The 21,736-nt window shown below is 42.2% G+C and overlaps 1 protein-coding gene across 6 annotated transcripts in view; it reads left to right on the top strand.

Moving 5' to 3' along the window:
* The window catches only part of LRRTM4 (leucine rich repeat transmembrane neuronal 4), a 485,034-nt gene that overhangs the window by 260,616 nt on the left and 202,682 nt on the right, over nt 1–21,736 (top strand). For 4 of the 6 annotated variants that reach the window (XM_032989994.2, XM_032989993.2, XM_032989992.2 and 1 more), the window contains 2 exons: nt 1,428–1,644; nt 3,708–5,254. In XM_032989994.2, coding sequence (XP_032845885.1) covers nt 1,641–1,644; nt 3,708–5,254 — 1,551 coding nt within the window. In that variant the 5' untranslated portion in view covers nt 1,428–1,640. Of the gene's footprint in view, nt 1–941; nt 1,177–1,427; nt 1,645–3,707; nt 5,304–21,736 lie in introns of those variants that run through there. The other 2 variants (XM_032989995.1, XM_032989997.2) reach the window with 2 other exon arrangements.

Here is a 21,736-nt window from a genome sequence, read left to right as displayed (position 1 = left end):
CAAAGTCGGTGCCTGCGTGTCCGTGGGGGCTCCCCGGGGCGCGTGTCCTGCGCTGCCTCCGGGGAATCGGGCGACCGCAGTGGCCTCGGGGAGCTGCGCGTGGCACCGCGCCGGCTCCCCAGCCCGCGGGCATCTTCCTGCTCAACTGGGTGAGGATGAATGCATGCCAGCCCTAGTGAGGCAGCCAGAGAAACAACAGGAGGTGAAACCCCGTGGAAGTGTCATCCCCCGGGCCCCACCGTAAGGTCTGCGCCTGGCTCTGCTGGAATCCAGACCAGCTCTCCTGCCTGCGAGAACTCACCGCTTCTGAGAGGGGGAGAAGAGGAGTTTAGAGGGGGAAAAAAAAAAAGGTGTCAGTAATTCTGCAGCTTCAGTTCTGCCTTGTGCATCAAACTCAGTGTTTTTCTGACTAAAAGGCACTTAGATTAAAAAAGAAGAGCCAAGCTGTTTTCAGTCTGTTTACATTTGGATTTGATGCATGCACTTTGGAGGCGTGGATGATCGGTTTGTACGTTTCTGCCCCCCTCGACCCTTTAACATGACTTTCACATTTAATCTGCAAACATTCCTTTCCCTGTTCTCACCCTCTGAATACAGGAAAAGAGAAACAGTTTAGAATTTACCCGAGAAAAATATACAGGTCAGATGGATTAGAAAAAGATGAGGTTGCCAAATACTCGGGGAACAGGTGTTTCGTTTGGTGTTTTATCCCCTCTGCCAGAAAATCCACAATATAAACATTCAATAATCTAGGGAAGGCAAAAGGGTCCGCGAAGGGATGATGGTGGGCAAGGCAATACTGTGTCTTTAATTTTCTTTTCCAAGGGAAGAAAGTCTGCATAGCAATGACAGGATCACTTGTTCATGCCTTTAATGTGTGATCTGTTTTCTCCAGTGGAGGGCACTCAGTGTATCACAAACTAGAACATTAGCACCAACAAGCTCCAAAGCATCATCACTCTCTGGAAAGCCTTCTGAATTAGACAAGAGCTGCCTCTCAGCACAGCTACAAAACACTTTAAACCTGACCAGCTAAATGGATAAACCTACCCTGCATAGCTTTTAAACTGGGGTCTTGCACAGCACAGGAGGCCTGCCTGCTTCAGGAGCTGGGAAGCTGGAGGATGGATTGCTGTGTCTGGGAATGGCAAAAGGCAGCAGAATGAGAAATGCTAGGTACCGGGAAAGATTTTTGTATTCCTCCCAGAGAAGTTGGTTTACCTTCGTGGTCTGCTATAGCTTTTACTCGCTGATTGCCACTTAATGCTGATGGTTCTCTGATGACTTACACAATGGCTCTCAGAGCTTAGAGTCCCTCCCTACCCCCCCACACACTCCCCCCATCCTTCGTCCTGTCTTCCCCACCCCCAACCCCTTCCCTATCCTTTCCCTTCCTCATCCCCCAAATTTTTGCTTGTCCTCTCTAGGGAACTTTGTGTGGGTTACTGGCATGCACGCTGGATGGCGGTGATGTGAGTGGCAACCGGGCTGTGACATGAAGATTCTGATGGTTTAAAGAAAAGAGACCAGTTTTGAAAAGAGAGAGAGAGAGGCAAAGAGAAAGCAAAAAAAAAAAAGGGAAGAAAGAGAAGAGAACAGCTGGAGAAAGGAGAAGGAGGACGTTTGTTGATGACAAAAGGATGGGTAAGTGAACTTTTCTTGTTTGTTTGTTAGCACAGCTGCAGCTGTATGGTATATTTTTCAGTTGGATTATTAGCTGTTCTAGAGGGGGAAACAGGCTAAACAGCAGCAGTGCATTCCTTTGCCAGGTGACTCACTGTACTTGCTATTGTATTTTTAGATCATGTATTCCCCCCCACACGCACATACACACCTTTCCTCCTGCAGTGGTTTTGTATGTAATTAATCTGTAAATGCATGCACCGAGTTAGGGACTAGAGAGTACGTTCGCTGTCTGTACAACCCACCCACACACCTGCACACGTAGAGATAAGTACATGTATGCGTGAGGCACGCTCACACCAAATTTTTTCTGGATTTATATCCATATTCGATGAGCCTGTAGTGGTATTATTCAGGCTGTCAGAAAGGACTGTTAACACTTTGCAGTATGTGGGAAGCAAAGGGGAGGGGGTGATTTGCTTGTATAGGTGGTTTTGAAAAGGCTTGTTTGGTCTTTGAAAAGATACCCCTAATATTGCTGCTACATTTCCAACAGTCATTTGTCAGTCTTATTTTTTCAAGTGTGACAGATTTATTTCCCTCCTTCCTTCCCCCCAGCCCCCAAGTCTGTAACAGCCAGAACATATTTCTAGCTGGCTGCTGCTGGCACAGAGGCAGTAGCAAAAGATGAGGATTTAAATTAAAAATCTAACCATTAAAGTGAAAGGCAGAGACACATAGTCAGGGACATTGTAGACTGTGAATTATTTTGCAGATTGCCCCCTGGTTTAAAATTGGATTAAATAACTGCAGCACAGGGTTGGTTTTGTGTCTGTGACGAATAATAAAGTAATTATTTATTGAGGAGATACCAGCCCTTAAAATATTTCCTGTTGGAAGAATGCAGTTTAATTCTTAGCAAGGTTGCAACTCTGGACAGAGGCACCAGCCCTAAAATTATTACAGGCTAAGGAGAGCGTGCGTATGTATGTTGGATTTTCTGACAAGCCCTCCACCCCCTTTCATAATTATTCAAAGAATGTGGAAAATGTGACTGTCCTCACATAACAGCATTGCTACTACATGATAAATTTGATATCTGAAATGCAAAATCTCAAAATTGGTAGAGCTGTGGAAGGGAGAGGGGTGTTGAAATAGAAATATGCCCCTTTAAACTTTCTGTGTTTTGCTGCTCCTAAAGCAGTGTTTATATGTAAGTATTTGTGTGTATATTTTCATAGAGTATGTAATGTAGATACAAAATAATAAATGCTTAGGTATTCACCTCTACGTGTAGATAACTTTGAATTAAGACTATGTTTCATCTGAAGGAAATCCGTCTTCTGCCAGTATCTTGGTATTGGGGTCCCATACTAGCTTTCTGTGGTATACTTCTCTGTCTGGTTGAACTTTGTTTCTGTGCATCTATTTATATATTGTAGGTGCATAAAAATAATGAGTAAAACTACTCTTAAAAACAAATCAGTGCAAAAAGTAAAGCCTTTACTTACTGTCTAATTTTACAGTAAATAGACATTTCGAGGATGGATCAAACTTTATCATAAGTAAATTCTTTATTTTTTGCGGTAGTTTTTGGAGGAATTGGACTTGCCGTTGCTTTTATTAAGGAACATGTTTAGCAGCACATAAATACCAGAAGCTTTGGCTCATTTCCTTTCCAGCACTATGGAGCATTCAGCACAGTGACTTGACAAATATGTTTATTGTTAAACCTCAGCATCTAGCGATAAGGATATACCAGCTACATTGAGAGATGATGTACAGGAGAAAAGCGAATAGAGAACAGGCTCTTGGTCCTTCTAAGGGATCATAAATCACACAAAAGTAATTGAATAACAGGAGTACTACTGGTGATGGTGTGCGGGTAGGAGAGATGGCAAGCCAGAAACTCAAAGGACAGGAATTTACACAACAAAAAGTGCAAGACAGGAGGCAAACAGGTTGTCTTCAAAACCCACCGCTTCACAAATGCTTTATTAGAAACCCCAGTGACGTTAGTAATCTGTTGGCGATTTATTTTAATAGCTTTACAATGCCCATTTGTTTTCTTTTTAATATTGTAGGTTTCCATTTAATTAAGCAGCTGAGAGGCATGAGTGTGGTGTTAGCGCTACTTCCTATGGTGCTGTTTGTTATGCTTGCGGGGGCTCAACGAGCTTGCCCCAAGAACTGCAGATGCGATGGCAAGATTGTGTACTGCGAATCTCATGCGTTCAGAGACATCCCTCAGAATATTTCTGGAGGGTCTCAAGGCTTATCGTTACGGTACAACAGCATTCAGAAGCTTAAATCAAATCAGTTTGCGGGCCTGAATCAGCTCATATGGCTTTATCTTGACCATAATTACATCAGCTCCGTGGATGAGGATGCATTTCAGGGGATCCGCAGGCTGAAGGAATTAATTCTAAGCTCCAACAAAATTACCCATCTGCACAACAAAACATTTCACCCAGTCCCCAACCTCCGCAACCTGGACCTCTCTTACAACAAGTTGCAGGTGTTGCAGTCTGAGCAGTTCAAGGGCCTTCGTAAACTCTTGATCTTGCATTTGCGCTCTAACTCGCTGAAAACTGTGCCGATCCGAGTTTTCCAAGACTGCCGAAACCTTGACTTTCTGGATTTGGGCTACAACCGCCTGCGGAGCTTATCCCGTAATGCTTTCGCTGGCCTTTTGAAGTTGACAGAGCTCCACCTGGAGCACAACCAGTTTTCTAAGATCAATTTTGCCCACTTTCCACGCCTCTTCAACCTTCGCTCGATTTATTTGCAGTGGAATAGGATCCGGTCTATTAGCCAAGGGTTAACGTGGACTTGGAGTTCCTTGCACAACTTGGATTTATCAGGAAATGACATTACAGGGGTAGAGCCTGGGACCTTCCAGTGCCTCCCCAACCTGCAGAAGCTGAACCTGGATTCCAACAAACTCACCAACATCTCTCAGGAGACCATCAATACGTGGATCTCGCTCATCTCCATCACTCTGTCTGGAAATATGTGGGAATGTACTCGAAGCATTTGCCCCCTGTTTACTTGGCTTAAGAATTTCAAGGGAAATAAAGAAAGCACTATGATATGTGCAGGCCCTAAGCATATCCAGGGTGAAAAAGTGAGCGACGCCGTGGAAACATATAATATCTGTGCTGAAATCCAGGTGGTGATTACTGAAAGATCATACCAGGCACCCAAAACCCCCCAGAGACCGGTCTTCATTCCCAAACCTACCATTTCCAAACTTGAAAGCAACCAGCCAACATCAGTTGTGCCAAGCCCTTCCGCAGACCTCCCAACACCTGGAGTGGAACCAGAGTATGAGCACGTTTCCTTTCACAAAATAATCGCTGGGAGCGTGGCCCTCTTTCTTTCCGTGGCCATGATTTTGTTGGTTATCTACGTGTCGTGGAAGCGCTATCCAGCCAGCATGAAACAGCTCCAGCAGCACTCTCTCATGAAGAGGCGCAGGAAAAAGGCCCGAGAGTCTGAAAGGCAAATGAACTCCCCTTTACAGGAGTATTACGTGGACTACAAGCCAACAAACTCTGAGACCATGGATGTATCAGTTAATGGATCTGGGCCCTGCACGTATACCATCTCTGGCTCCAGGGAATGCGAGGTATGAACCATGACCCTCCTAAAACCATTTCAGCTGCTGGGAAGGAGAGGTAAATGCTCTTGAGGTGTCTCTAAACACTAGAAAGATTAATGAGAATTTTTTGGTTTTGGGTTTGCTCAGTATGAAAGGTTATCTCATTAAATAACGACAGGGAAGTGATGGTGATTATTTTGAATAATTCAGACTTATTCAAAAAATAGAGTGACTTGAAGCAAACAATTATGATAAAAGCATCTGGGGTGTTATTCTCCTCCTATTTGCACCCATTTTATTAACAGTGGCTACAGGAGAGTCACGTTTTAATGTATTGGTAGAAACAGAGGAGTTTGAGAACTCTTTCTGTTTTAAAAATAAATACGGAAGCTTCTTTACTTCAGACCCCACGTCAAATCTTGAGGGGCCTATTTAAAGATAACACTAAAGATTTTCTGCATTTTCTGTCTGGTTCAGGAGTAGACCAGGGGACAAGAGGGCTGCAGCACAGCCTTATAGTTAGGCACACGCTTGTTTGTCTGGAGAAGCAGGCCAGGACAAGCTGCCTTCCTGGCTCTCCTGAGCTTGAGCCCTGTGAAGTCAAACGGTGCATTTGCAAATATCTGGGTTGGGAGAGGACTACTCTTGGGGTTTTTTCAATTTCATTTCAGTGATCAGTGAAGGCTTGGCTTGGGAGACAACTTTGCTGGAGTTAATAGCTTCACACACTCAAGGCCGTGTTAGGATTTTGACTCAGCAACAGGGGAAATACAAATAGGAAGAGCTTTCAGTGCTTCTTTTGCCTGTTGTTCAGCTTTGGCAATAAAATACCTTATTTTCTCATTGCTGTATTGTCAATGACTCTATTAATGTGTATGGAAGAAATGCTCTTGTGAATGCCATTGGCCATTGCTTATTTATACCTGGTAAGGAGGATTTGCGCAATTCATTTCAGTACTTGTTACTTAATCCTGCACGTGACGTGCTGTTAGGGACCGTGGTTGATTTTGCTTCCTTGGTTGTGGACAATCCTACCTGAGAGTGCTTAATGGGCCTGTTGAAATTTATTCATATCCATTTATGCAAATTGGGTTTAACTATGGTAGATTTTGACCAATGACTCCGACAGCCAGGCAGCATGAAAGGTGTGTTAATTTAAAAGTGGATGTTTTCACTTTCTGACAATAGGGCATCTTTAAGATGTTTCACATTTGGCACCTGAAATCCCTAGCTGATTTTGGACCACGCAGCTAAGGGGAAGAAAAAAAACAAACTATATGTTTTGGGATTGCTTTCTCTGGAGCATTGTTGTCTTCAAAAAAGAAAACCACCAGTCATCCCCTTGTCATTTCTACCAGTATCATGTGAATAAAGGTGTGGGGTTCTTTTTTCCTGGTATCAGCACAAGTAGAAAGTAAGTGATGCTAACAAAGGTACTTCAACTTTTCCCTGGCTGTCACAAGGAGCATTAATTTGACCCGAAAGGCTGTCTCCTTTTCCTGCTCACGTTTAACACTGCTGAAGTTTCACTAGCTTGAATAAAATGCTGTTTAATTTACACCAAGATGATATGGAAGGCAGCTAAATCTGTGCGCTGTAACTGGAAGTCCGTGCAATGAAACCATAATCTCTAACAGAATTTAGGTCGTGATCGTAGTGCACAGAAGATAGGGAATATGTGATGTTCTTTGGGAGACTGAAATTCAGATAATTTGGATTATGGCAGATAAATAAAAATGTGAAGGGTCCTACTAGGTCTAGTAACAGAAGGCCAGTGTGGCATAATTTCTTCATGTTGATGTCGATTGTTACACACAGCATTAAACACAAGGGGACCCCAGTTCGCCTGGTTTTCAGGTGCTATTGCAGTACCAGAACAATTTTATTCCGCTACTCCATTGGAGTGAAGTTAAGCTGGTGCACAGGTTTGCAGAAGTCAAGCTGCTTGTCACGTTGTCTGTGGGATTTTTGGCTGTGGTGTAGATCAGTTAGACTGTACTGAACATGAGAGTGACTGGTGGAAGGTACACTCTGTATTTGCGTGGTGGTTTAGTATGCATTGGCTATTAGTACAGAAGGCTTCAGGAGACACAAAGCGGCAGATCATTGAAGGCACGTGTAGCAACCATAAGCCCCCACTGAAATACTGTCTTCAGCTTAGATTTAACATTCTTCGTCTCCATAGCTACAAGGTTCCACTTGTAAAAGGATAGATATGCACTGTACAGTACTTAAAAATGGTAAGAAGAAAACTCCTTGTAGTGTCTTCAGCAGTGGATAGCTTTTATTATTTGGGAAAAAAAAAAAGAAAATGGAACACCTCGGTATTTACTAATTTACCCAGATGTACATACTTGTGGGAAAACTATTCTTTTGTACAAGTGAGATGTAGCTCAGGCCCATCCTCCCGTTGGTCTGACTTGCTCATTCACTGTGCTCAGACCGAGGTTTCTCCCAAAAAAAGGACCACTTAAGGGGAGGAGAGGGTCTGGTTATCAAAGTGAAGGCAGGCAGGCTTTCAGAATTAATTGCTTACAAGTTTATTGATTTTATTTTTTTTGGTGATAGTTTTCAAATGATTGTCTGCTTCAGGCGTCTACCCCCACACACTCCTGTAAGCAGCTGAGGTCTCCAGAAATTGTGGGTCTTTCAGGAAAGAAGTAATGGCTTAGTTCCATTTGAACCTGGGACAGATGCCTGAGCATCCTCTGTTGCTGGTGGTTGGGTGATAATGGTTTCTGAGTGTGGCCTAAGGTTGTGTGAGCATGCCTGTTATGTTCACAGCGACGATGTTGTTTTTAGAAGTATCCAGCTCATCTCATCCATAAACCACTTGTTTTCCATGGCAGAACTGGCCTTGAAATAACATACTTTGGTATTTATGCAGGTTCTTTTTTCCACAGCAGCTACACACACGAGCAGGGGCGGTGTTTGTTGTTGTTGTAAGTTCAATGGCATATAACAAAGCAACACGGGCGCACGAGAGCAGCCCTGCGCTGGGTCCTTACGCTGCAAGCAGGAGAGTTGCGGGTACGGTTTGCACGGCTGCTTTATGAATTATTTCGTGTACTACAGAGAGAGCGCCAGAGTCAGGCTTGCTGTAAATGGGAGCAACTCTCTTGGCATCAGTGGGATTATAATCACTGACACCTGGCCTATGGTATTCTATTTAGTCTATTGGCAAGGGTTTCTAAAATAACTGGATGCTTATGATTTTGGCTCTCACCATCCAGTTAGCAGACTGCTGCTATCTCATTTTGGTATTTGCTTTGCTTTGTGCATGTGCATCTTATTCCCTCTCTCTTTCATATTTATTTGTACATTTGCTGAAGATCTGGGAGCCATAAAAAGCAATTTCATAAACCAAGCTATAATATTACGTATTTCATACATATCACACACAAAATATCTGTATATAGCACACTATGAAGGTATATGGGGAGAAGGAACATTGCTACAAAAATGTTTCCTGCTTTCTACTGGAAGGTTATTCATCTCCCGTTTCTCAGGCTGGCAGTTACAAAACAAACAACAACCAACCAAACAAGTGAACATCTTTTCTGTGTTAACTGAGCACAGTTGATGTGAAGCCCTTTGAGAGACGATCGACACAGACCCTGTGAGGTTCCTTTTTACACTTTCGCCTCTCAATGTCTGACTGTACCCCAGCGCTTGACAAACCAACCCACCTGCTCCCATGCAAGCATCTCTGCTGAGATGCTCCTGTGCTTTCCATTGGAGTGAAAACCAGGGCAGTTGTCACTCGTATTTATACATACTAAATCGGTCACACAGGATTCTGTTCACTTGGAATTCCGCTTCCTCCCCTCTTGCCAGTGGGAAGACATAGATTGATAAAGGAATGCAACATAGGCAGCCTTGGTGGGCTGCTGTTGGCCTCCTCCTTCTGAGCCTAGTTTAAAAGCAAATGTTGACGTGCCACTCCTGTTTATTTATTAAACACCACTACTGTGTTGTTTTGGACAAGAAGCAAAAAGGGAAAAACAATACAATCTCCATGGCCCAGATACCGTTTAGTCCAAGGTTCCAGTTCTGCGAGGGCGTTGATGGTTCTGTAACTCAACTTCGGAAGGGCTGCCCAGGGGCTAAGCCTGACCTATGGGGTACTGTGACCTCATGAGAGAAATCACTTGATGACTGGCACAATTTATTTTTTTTAATTTTTTTTTAAGAGCAGTGATCATGTTTCCTTTGGTCATCAGCGTTATGTTTTTATAGGGAATACTTAGCAAGGACTTCATGGCAGAGGTGTAAGTTGGTCATAGCTTTGGGGAATGCAAAAGGAAGGTGATTCTACATGTGCATTACAAAGAGAATACGAGGTGCTAAGTGAGGAGTAGGGGAAGCAGTAATTTTTAACTAGAAAGCCTAGTGTCATAATTTTAGGGCCAAAGCAGTGGTGTTCCAGTGACTAGGTAGGATGGGAACCATTAATTTAGCTTTCTTATATCCTTCTGTGTCGTGGCTCCTTTGCTGCCTCTCTTTCTCCACCTCTCTGTGATTATAGATGGACCTTGAATTCTTGCTTGAGTTGTAAACTGAAGGGTGAATCAATCTAATGAAACTCTGTCATAAGCTCTGTGTTTGTATTGGGAGAGTAAGCAGAGGCCAAGCTGATGGCACTTTTCCTCAGAGCTGTATATCTGGAAGAAATATGTCAGAAGTGGCCGAGAGGTGAAATCTTGCAGGCACAGGGCCAGTGAGAGGTTTGAGGAGAAGGTAAATTTTAGAAATGTCTCCAGGTAGACATTTCTAAATGAAGAAGGTAGAAATTTGTGTTTGTTACCATTCAGAGCCTTTGTTAGCATTGCGTACTTGGTATTGCAAGTATAATGTCAGTAAATGGAAAGCTGTGCTACAGAAGTACTAGCGATGTAGCAATAAATGCACAGGGGCACATTTTCCTGGGCTCAGCATTTGTGAAGTGTGAGATTTCCCAAAGATATTACCAGAATGACTGGCCATATTTCCGGAAGAACTCAGCCAGCTGTGCATCAGCAGCAATTGAGAAGCTGGTTGTAAATTTGAAAAGGGAGCTGCAGAAGGATGCTGAACACTTCTGAAAGTCGTACTCAGTCCTTATTGAGGTGCCTGGGTGGGAGATCAGCTTCTCTGAAATCTGGTCTGGCAGTACAAGTGCTGCTGAGACCTTGGAAGTGATTTGCTCTGAGATAATGCAGATAACCAGTGGCAAAGGAAGAAGTTGAACCCACATCTTCCAGATTTTCACTTAGGCTTGGGAACTTTCCTAACCACATTGCAGGCATTACATTTGCTCCATTACGTCTCCTCCAGAGGCTGACAACTCATTGACAGAAGTCTGAAATTGCGCTGAGGATTCATGGTCTTAAACAGAACGTCCATCCGGGAGGGTAACTGCCTGTCATCCTCCCTGCCTTCTCATCACCTCTTTTTCTACTCCACTAATTTTGCCACTTTCTAGAAACTTCATGGTTTGAGTTATGCACAGTGATTGCTCAAATGGAGAGGATGCTGCATTGTAAAAGCTTTGTACAAGGGAAGAAAATACTTATTTTCCTAATGTAATCATTGCTTAGGGCCTATGAAGCATTCCTGCATTGCTGGAATTGTGACAGATGCAGTTGGCCCTCTCCATCTCTCTTTTCCCTTCTCTCACCCCTTCTTCTGCTTTTGCTCAAACACTGTGATGTGCTGCCAGTATTTTAAGGAGGAGAAAAAAAATCGATTTTAGTCTATTATGTAGCTCATGCCAGGAGGGAGAACACTAACAGAAATAGCAAAGAAATCTGTTGAACCAATTCATTTGTCTTTTTTTTTTTTTTTTTTTCTTTTAAACACACACTAAAAAAAAAAAAAAAAAAAATTACTCTACAAGGAGCAAACAATCTTATTAGCAAGTATTCCACTGCTGGAAATGTTTTTCAAACTCTCCTCCAGAATAATAGAGTTGACCTGATTCTTGATGTTAAGACTGTTACCTAAACTACCCAGGGTTACAGCACGGAGCTGTTGGAGCCGGGGTGGGTGCTGGGAGTAGCCAGAGCTGCGCACGTGCTGGTTTATTCTGCTTCCTGACAGCGGTGCTCCTAGGCACACACTCCTTTCGGCAGACAGTCTGCCCCGGTAGAGCAGACGCAGCCGTTTGAAAGCCCTTGGGATGACAGTTCAGGGCTCAGCTGTGCGGGTGGGTTGCTTCCATTGAGATGGGCTGCCTGTTGTGTTCAGGAGGTTGCACGCACTTTCCTAGCAGGAGCTGCTCGGCATACAGGAGCGTGCAGCCCTCTGTCATGCTCCCCGTGTTGTAAAGGTTTCGACACAAAAAATTCCAGTGTGATTTGTGTTTATAGCACTACTAACATCCCGGTATTTGGTCATTTCAAGCCAGGTATTTTAGGACTAGAACACAGATGGGCTGCAGCAGTAAACATTTTTGACACTAATCAGCTTTTATCACATCTGCCTGTTGTGCAGCCAAATAAGCTTAGATTGCTTGTAGATCTCTCCATCTACACAAAAAGATGACTGAATCAATTCCGAGGGATTTCCTGGGAGTTGTCTCTTCCTTGATGCAAAATTCCAGCGTTGTTAGAAGGCAGAGCGTGTGGCGAAGGGACGGCATGAGGGGGTGTTACTTTATGGGAATATTGGCTTCATGGCCTAATGAATTTAAATTGTCTTTGAAGTCACACGGAAAAAAAAAAAAAGCTCTTCCTGTTAGATGTATCAGTCATACTGCTGTCACAGGCACCTGAACGGGAATTGTTCCACCTGTAAGAATGGGGATGGCAAGAAAGGCCAGAAAATACTGCTGCTCTATAATCTCTCACCATCTGGGGTATATTCTAGCTGCATCAAAATCTTCACCGTGGTTTCTTGATTCAAGTATAGATTCGTACATGCAAGCCATTTTAAAAATGATTTTTGTGGTTCTGTAGATACATTTCAATACAGTTGGCTAGAATACGTGAAGTTCATGGCTGCTAGCATGCCAGAGAGTCCTTCCTAAAAGCTTTGTGGTCCAAGGCTGCGTCTCTGTTAGTGGGCAACTTCCTACAGAAAATAACAGGACTTTGCAAGGGCACTTGAACTTCTCTTCTTTGTGTTCTGTCCTCTGTGTGATGAAAAAGCATGGACATTTCTGCATAGTACCTTTATGTGAAGTCCTCAAAACTCATCAGATAAGTAACATTATCCTAATTTTCACTTCCTCTACCACGCAGATTACGATCTTATGCAACAGATCCTTGCTACGAAAGTTCCATTTTTCTTTTGTTCTTCCACTGTCACCATGTTATTCAGTTTCCTCTGAAATACACAACAATAGAAAGAAAAATAATATTTCTGGGTTTAGCCTATGGGGAAAGCTATCACAATCAGTCTGTTTATGATCAGAGGTGGACCACTGATGTTGCATGCTTGTGTTTTCTTTATGACCTAAATGGGGAAGACTGACCTTAATCTTTATCTGATAGTGAATTTTGTAAGTTCTTTTGTCACATAAAAGTACTCAGTATTTTCTGTCCAAACATTGCAACTGCATTGTAAAAGTGTTACGTCAGGAGAAAAATTAGATGGTTGTTAAGTCACTTTGTATTAAATGTATTCTGGGAATGAGGTATGTCCTTCATCGCAACAGGCAGAGCTTAGTAATCACATAGTGTATAAAGATCTTTTGATACATTCAGCATTGGGTATGTGCACAATGCTTCCAACCGCATACTGATATAAATATACATTGTAGAAAAAGCAATCTCGATCTCCAATTCTTGACAGACAATGTAAGAACCAGTTTTAAGGTAGATGGTTTATTTTTTTTTTTTTTTTATGTAAACTCTGGTCAAAATTTTTTTCTTGTATGGAAGAAGTAGGCTTTTCCTGTACGTTATTTGTATTTTTATCCAATTAAGAATCAGGCAATAGAAGATGAAAGAAAGCAAGCTCAATGCCATGGTAGCATTATTGCTATGGTATTTGTATTTGAGCAGCAGCTGACAACTCCCAGTTTTAATTACTGCGTGAAAATATTAAAGGAATCATCTTGTGCCTGACAGAATAGGGCACAGCAGGTAATCTAAACAAGTAGGGCATAGAAAGAGGAAATGGAGACATGGTGACTTACTTGCAGGAGATGAGTTGACCAGTGGGTACTGCCATCCAGGTTTTAAGAAACTCTGGCAATATTCTGTTTATCGGATGACTCCATCTCTCAGACTTGCGCGGCAAAAAGGCCATCCCTTTTTTCTGTGCTGTGTGATTGTGCTGGGCACAGGTTAAAACTCACGCCTGGGCACCGGGCCAAGGGAAGACCTGTCTGGCACTGAGCACAAGCTTCCGTGGCAAGGTCAGTCTCACTGTTCGTGCCTTGCGCTGTCATACGCCCTAACTCCATTTTTTCCCAGACTTTTCCGATGCATAGAGTGTCTTTGATGAATAGACTCGAGTTGTGTGTTTTTGCTCATTTTCAAACTCAGTTCTCATTAAAAATCAGCTTCTCCTTCTGTGTGATGGCCTCTGAAACCCCAGATGATTCTTCACTGCTCTCATCTTTCACCAGCACATCCATTCGGATTATCTTTGTGCCGTGATGGATGCTTTAAAGAGAACCAACGAGGCCATCAAATTCTTGCCCTGGTTCAACTAGCATTTGTTAATGTTCTAAATCATCTTGGGCCTGAAATGTGCTACTTCTTAAATTTAGAACGATGTGATTGCTTGAAGCCTCTCCATGTGTTAATTAAATCATCATAATTGTGGTTTCTGAGACTGACAGGTTATAAATAGTTTTTTCTTTCCCCCTCTCCTGCAGTAATTTGGTATGAATGACAGGCAAAACAGCTATTGTTTAAACTGTACATCTGACACCGTCCTTTCCATTCAGATTCCATTTCTCTGCTGTTATTTGATTGTCCTGAAATAATAGACAGTGTCATTCTTAAAGACTAGTTAATTACCATGCACTGCTCACATTACGTGAAGATGAGAGAAATTATTTTTCTGAGTCGTCATTATCCATTTAATTTAACAGAACGTGTATTAAGGAGTACTGAAGGTCAGGGCAGATGTTCAGTGTCTGTGTATATGCACACACACACACAAACATACATCAGAACACACAGAACAAGTCCTAAGACTAGTACATTTTAGTAGGAGTTTTATTTCCATCAATAATATCATGTCTCACCCAAGATTTTGTGGAAACAGAAGCCTCCGTGTTCTTACTATCGTTGGCCTCTGTGGCTCCCACGCGGTAGGCCTTCACCTGGGCAGGTGCAGAATTGCTGTGCTGTAACTGGCAAAAGGCAGAAAAACTTAATCAGATTACATATTGTTTGGAAACAAACTCTGATTACAGTTCTTTTCATTCTTAGAACCGAGAAGGAAAAAATGTTACAAAGACTGAGATTGACCAAGAATTTGTACAAAGCGCTCTACTCGATTCCTGATCTTCCCTAGCTTCAGAGCAGCTCTGTCCCATGTGTGTGAGTGGGGTAGAATTGGTAGTGGGAGCATCCTCAGGCTCGCATTATGCATAATCCCAATAGGCAATTACACATCGCTCTCTTTTAATGTAGGTCTGTGTGCTGTTTACAGCTCTAATTTCTGGCAGAACCTAAGGCTAGATCTTAGTCTGCTACTCCAGATCCTCTTTACTCTTCCAATGATACAAAGAAACTGTACCACTTTCTTACCTGAACTCTTGAATGCTGAGATGTGTCATGCTGTGTCATAATTCAGAGTTAAATAAGATTCAGGAATATGTGGGAGAGAGATTCAATGCAGGAACTTCAACCTTTCTTTCCAAGACTGAAGGATGTCCTTTCCCCTTGCGAATTTGGAAAGCAAGGTGATCCACCAGTCAGCTATGGCTGGAGGCCACGAGATTTAGGAACCTTTTTAAACTCTGCTGCTAATTTATTGTGTGAGCTGGGAGTGATCGTTTCATTGCAAACTGGCAGACTGTCAAAAGGAAAGCAAGGTTACGTTGACTTTCATTACAATTTAAGCATTGAAACCAATCCTTAAGTCTTTGAAAATTTCTCCTGTAGTCTTTGCCCTCCCATCTACTTACACCGAGGGTCAGCTGGGAGGATTGCCTTTCACTCTCTTCCTACGTGGTGGCTAAGAGAATAGGGTTGGGGCTTTAGCTACTGCTTCAGCATGAAAGAGAAAAGTATTGTCTGGAGCCTTAGGGGACTCCTACTGAGTCTGTTTTGTTCCTGGCATAAAAGCCAGTCTGAAGTGGTCTGCTTTGTCTTGGTGTGGTATTAGCACATGCCTATTTAGTCCTTTTAAAATGACTATACTATATTCTGATGCAACAGAGACTTACAGTTACTCAGGTGCTCCCTTGTCCCAGTAGTTTTCTGCAGCGCAGTGAATTGCATGATTTTAATGTAAACTTTGGATCCATTTATTTCCCCAGCATTATCATTTTCTTTCCCAGAGCCTCTAAATCATACGTTTAGCTTCTGGTTTAAAAAGCCACATCAATGTCACATGCAAAGTGAAATGGGGAAATGAAGGCAGTCCATGTTTTTTTGCAGTTGGAACACAAATTGTACAAATCAAAAAGGAAGCAACCCACTGGTGATTCTGAATTCTTGGAAATTTTTATTGGAAAACAAAATCTATGGGTGTTTACTTTGAGGCCTTTACTTTGTTGAACATATTAAGAGTCCCAGTGTGCACGAAGCTTCGACAATCCGAGGAGCTGATTAACCTTTTTTTATTTATTACCTCCCAAACACTTATACATCAGCTTTTGAGAACAAGGTCCAGACTTCTTTGTTTTTCTGTAATAGACAAGAAACTAGAAATAGCATTGCTTTGGTGAGTTTTCCACACAGGTTGTAAGTAAAACGTAGGCATAACATTTTGTATTTCACCACCCCTCATGTCTAATGAAGATTGGAGGGAGGACATTTTACCCTGATACACATAAAAAAATTCAAGTGGAGAGGAGGCAGTTAGCCATCTGCTTTGCCTTTTTGTGTATCGGGCCACAGAACTTCACAAAGTTACACTGTTCTAAAAAGCAGTAGTTTATTTTGACTAAAAAGTGCTTCCTCGCTGTCGCTTGAGGACTTGGAGAGAAGACCCCACTTCCCTGATACTTTGGTCCAAAGGTTAATAAACTTCACAGTGAAAAATAACTTGTCCAGCTGTTAAAATCATCCCTTTCCCCACAATGACATTAAGCTAATCTGAGAGGACGATGAATCGGAGATGTAATGTGTGGCTGAAGATAGCTGTGTGTATTATCCAGCTCAGTGAAGAGCGGTTACAAACAAAACCACAGCAAATCATGTGGAGGCTTGCGCACTGAAATAGGCCCACTCCTAGCTTTCAAGAAAATTACATTTTAATTGAATCATTATAGGAAAATAAATATTTATCCAAACTGCTGAAGTAAGTGATTTTCAGCACATCTCTCCTCCTCCTGTTCCTTTCACCCAGTTTTCGACTAGGTCTGCTGATCTCTAACTCCCGGGCCTGCCTTGCTCTCTGGGGGAGTTCTCCAGTGGTCTTTCATGCCGAGACCTCCCGGGAGCTGGGCTGAGGTCTGTGATCAGCTCCACGTTTATTTGAAGGGCACAATGGTAACAGTCTCAAGGGGACGGCATTACAAATCCTGGTGGTTTATCATACTGTGAAATACCACTTCAGGCCCATCGCTAGAGCAGCGTAACGTAAGTACGTGCGAACTTGGAAGTCACCAAAAAACTTGTGTATGCAAAAGTCACTGTTTGTAGCAAAGCTCAACATGATGTTACTATATTTTAAACTTGGTGTGAATTCTGAAAGTTGTGTTTCCTTTATTAATCAGTGTAATTTAACAAGTTGCTATATATGTGTTGTCCAACTCCAACAGGCCTTTTTGGCTTGCTTGCTTTAAAACAACCTGAGGAAAGGCTCCTTCACCCCCACCCCCCAAATGGGGTGGCTTGTTGGCCTCGACTACTTGGAATTTTACTGGTTTGCCTTTAATAAATTTCTGCGATGGGGATATGATTGCTAATGGTTTGTTCAGTTAGCTACATACCTGTAAGAAAACAGACTGTTCAAGGATAGGTATTATTCTAGAATAAGCGCAATCAAGAGCTGCTGTAAATACAAGATTTTGCAAATTGAGCTGAGGAAAAAAAATGAAGGCATTTGTCAAAGATCCTAGGTCTGTCATGTTCTGCAGAATTAACAAATGTTCCGGTTATAGGTAATTAATTAAAAATCATTGATGAGTCCAGGAATTGTACCGGTTTTATTTCTCCCATTAATTTGGCATGATAAAGTGCTGAAGATGGATTCAAAGTTGATGTCAGGAGAGTGTGGTAATTTACAAAACACTTCTGGAGCTGGCTCAGCTCTTGGTTACTTCAGCAGGCAAGAATCACTGAAATGCCACACAGGAACAAGCTCCATTTAAAACCAGCTTGTAGTACTTCTGAGCTGCTTCTGTGCCCAGAACTTTCTCCCTGTCTCAATTCATCACCCTGTTCTCAAAGCACGCATCTTTCCATCTTCTACCTAGCTCTCAGCATTGCCTAAATTATATCTTAAGTACTGTGTGATACTTCTCAGTAGTATCTTTATTGATTTGGGAAGTAGATTTAGCACCCAGCTTACTTGGGTATCTTTTAACCTATTTTATTGTTTAGAGTTGCTATAATCTTGATGGGATTTACTGATACTTTATTTGTTAACCATTCCTCTATTTTTGTAGAGCTACAGATAAAGAATTTGCATGAGGCTTCAGATATTTACACGTGTATCTTTGGGATTGTATGCATCTGAGCAGATATATTATACTTAGTGGCTTAATTTTTAGGTTTGTTTTTGATTTTTCGTTTCTTTTTTCCTCATGTGTAACTCCCACAGTGTTTCTGACACAATCATAATGTCTTTATCATTTAAAAAACTGGCAGTTTGAGACGATAGTGGCAGTTGCCATCTTCTGGAAGAGGTGACTTTGGTAGAGTTCAAGACCTTCCTCCGTCAGCCAGCACCGAGCCCGTGGGTGTATTGTAGCGACACCACCAGGTACCTCTCCTGTGGATCACCCACTCATTGCGGTCGGTTGTGTGGAGTGTGCGCAGTTTTTGAGCACAGACCTGTTTGCTGGGAAGCCTACAATTAAAATGGATCCCCACAGTGCGGGTCTGGTGGCCGTGTAAATCATAATCAAGTAATTGGGTCTCGTGAGGGCGGAATGCAGGCGAGGGGGGAGCGGGGAAGGGGGGCTGCAGCCTTCGCCGAGGGGTAGGGATGGGGCAGAGGTTGGCGGTTGGATCCTGAGCATAAGGCTTCCCGTGCTCTCCTTCACTACCCGAGCATTGCAAGGGAAGGGGATGTTAGTCATCTTTTTCTTTATACAACAGGTAACACCCAGAATTTGCCCTCCCTGAGGTTTGGTCAGCCTTTGCCGCTGGGCTGCTGGTGGTTCATTTGGGGTGTACAAATCCAGGTGCCTCGTGCTTTTCTTTCTCCATCTCTAAAATAAGTTGAATAAGGCTTATGTTCTCTTCCTATGGGCTTGAAGATCTGTGTAAAAGTTGAGAATTGCACTTCAAGTTTTATTTTCTTAAATTCTTATCGTGAGTTTAATTGGAGGTCATACCCTGAACAGCAGAGCTGGGAGAACATTATTGCAGGACAGCAAAAACACAGTTTTTGCAAACAATTTTTTTTTTTTCCCAGAGACATCTTGGGGCTTTTATATACTCATTATAACTTGAACCTGCAAAATTGAAGGTATTTGTTTTCAGGAAAAAACCCAACCAACCAGCCATACCCCTAATCTAAGATTTTTTTTTTTTTTAAAGTACTTATCTCAAAAGATTTATCATGAATGGATGTATCCTGTGGATGCTTTCTGAATAGAAAATGTTTTCTTCACTTAAAAAAAATCAGTGACAGTTTTAGTCAGGGTTAAATACACTGACTTCTTCCTGTGCCTTTTCATTGCAGCAGTAGTTAGAATCCCTGTTCATGGTCAAGGCCCTACTTTGTGAGGTATCTTATAGGCACAGAATGTTACTATAAAATAAATCCTTACCTGGAAGGGCTTACAATCTATCTTTTAGTTTTAAATATAACAGCATGTTAGATCATCACTAAGCAGAAATACCAGGACCTGAAAGGAAAAAATATTATTCCCTTTGAAAATGTGTCAGGTGAAAAAATGGAAATGATTTCTCTTCGTTCCTAGCAAGTGTTAACTCCTTCCCTTCAGCAGGATTTGCAGAACAGTTTTAATCTTGCCTGCTGTTTCAAAAACAGGCCTTTGAATGATTTAACTATTTCATATTCACTGTCTTAAGTAATGATTAAATATTAATCAAAACTAGCAGTATACAACTGAATTCAGCTCAAAAGAAATAAAGAGGCTTTTCTCTCATTCATTCCTATATATATATATATGTATGCATAAAATAGCAATATGCTCATTTATAATCTGGAGTTGCACTATTTCCTACTCATTCAACGCCATTACTTTTACTGTTAGCAGCAAGGTTGTTATCTGAGGTACATTAGTTTCCTGTTAACTGAATTTCAGCTTGGATTTTGCTTTCCCTTCCGATCCTCCCTGCTCCCTGCCAACGCTTTTATTTTTTTAGGGAGCTCGTGGGGTTTTGATACACCCGGTGCAGTTTTCTTGTCGCACCACTCCCGAGCTGGGCACCTGGCCAGCTGGTGGCAAGTGCTGGTCCCTCCGCCGAGCCCCTGCCGACACGGCGCTGGGGAGGGGGAAGGAAGGCGGCTGTTAAAAGCAGGCTTGGCCAAATAATGCCCCGTTCTGTGTTAAAGCACCTTTCTCAAGCAGGCAGAGCTCTTCTGGGGTCTTGAGTAGGAGAGGCAGAGACCTCGGGTTTGAAAGCATGACTGATAAATCTGAGCACTGTGGTTGGAGCACTGAGATATTTTACGCTATATATATACGTGTGCGTGTGCACGTCTTAACAAAAAGCAGCAGAAAATAAAGCAGATGAGTGCCTTATGTATATGGCTGTTCTGAACGTCTAACTCAAGCTCAGGAATGTAATAAAGGCAATTTTTAAAGGCAAAGAGTTTGTCAGGGTGACATATCTGGCATTGAGGTTTATTGTTTTGCACATAAAGTATCTTCTTAAGAATGAAGATGTCCTAGTGATTTCATATGTGTTGCTCTGGCCTTCAAATATTGATCCAGCAATCAGATATTCGGGCGATGGGCACAGTAGAACTTCCTTCACAGATGGATGAACAAGAGGAAGAAAACCAAAGTGATGTTCTCTGAAATTTCTACGGGTCCATAGGAAGCAGTGAGAAGAGAGCCACTGGGTTACAGGCGCAGCTATATTACCTCGTAATTCAAGAGATAATAATGTCCAGGGACTCTGGCAGTGCTGGGATATAGCACAAATGATTACTTGGGAGAAAGAAGCATAAGCAAAGGAAGTAAGGAGGTAAAATCTGTACTTGGAGAAGATGACCGTGATGGCCACAGGGGCTCCACATTGGAGTATTAAAAACGAGCCAAAGGTGAACTTAAAACGGGGAAGGTTGTAAGCAGGCAGTAAGTGGAGAGGACTTGGAGAGACCTCCAGCAACGTTCAGAGGTGTGAGCAGTGTTGTGGGCCAGTTAAATATGTAGTAAGATTAGACTCTTGTCTCTGTTCGGGTAGAGATTTTTTTAATTTGTTTGCTTGGTTCTACCAACAAAACTTGCAGTAGATTCTCCTTGGCTGTAGTAGTAAAAGAATATATAGTTCTTAAAGTAGTTCATATACCTTTCTGGATACCTTGTTGTGACAGTGATTCATGGCTTAAGCACCGTTTTTGTCACCTGTGCAGATGACTCATATTGGTGTTTGTCTTCTGAGCTTCAAGGCAAACATTTTACAAACCTGGCTGTTTTGTAGGGAGGTCACACATGTCATCCCATCGATGTGCAAAGCGTGCCGGTTTGCGTACAGGTGTTTGTGGGAGTGTAAATGCAGGTGCAGCAAATATCTGGGCCAATGTTCAGAACATTCAGCATTGTTTTCAAAACCATTTTCATCCTGTTACTAGCTTTCATTTCCAAAACTAATGTGCTTGTGGAATGTTGTGATCGAAAATAATTTTGGCGACGTTTTTGAAAAGCTTTTTATGTGATGCACACAAATGGTTTGTCGCAACTGTGGAGAGCTGAGGAACAGAGGGAATAAGTGACCTGCAAACTGGTTTTAAAGTGTGTTCCATTCAGGAAGTGAAATCAGTGGGTTTCCTGCCTGGATCTCCAGCCTCTAAACCGTGTTTCTTAGTAGCATAATAGTGGTAATGTTTAAGTTTTGTTGTGTGCATATTATCAAGGGTGTGAAGTTAAACTAGCAAGTGAATATGTTCTTTCACTGACATACCTGAAATTACACTGATAAGTTCTAGTTCGGTTACATCAAGGTCTCTTTGCCAACAAAGCCTCTTTTTTTTTTTTTTTTTTTTTAAAAATGGCATAATAAAACTAAAGGAAAATATGTTTCAACTGGA

This window comes from Tyto alba, unplaced genomic scaffold, assembly GCF_018691265.1.
Source record: "Tyto alba isolate M040663 unplaced genomic scaffold, T.alba_DEE_v4.0 Super-Scaffold_34, whole genome shotgun sequence".
NCBI classification, from domain to species: Eukaryota; Metazoa; Chordata; class Aves; order Strigiformes; family Tytonidae; genus Tyto; species Tyto alba.
Note: the sequence above shows the minus strand (reverse complement) of the source record. Positions and strands in the feature narration are given on the sequence as shown.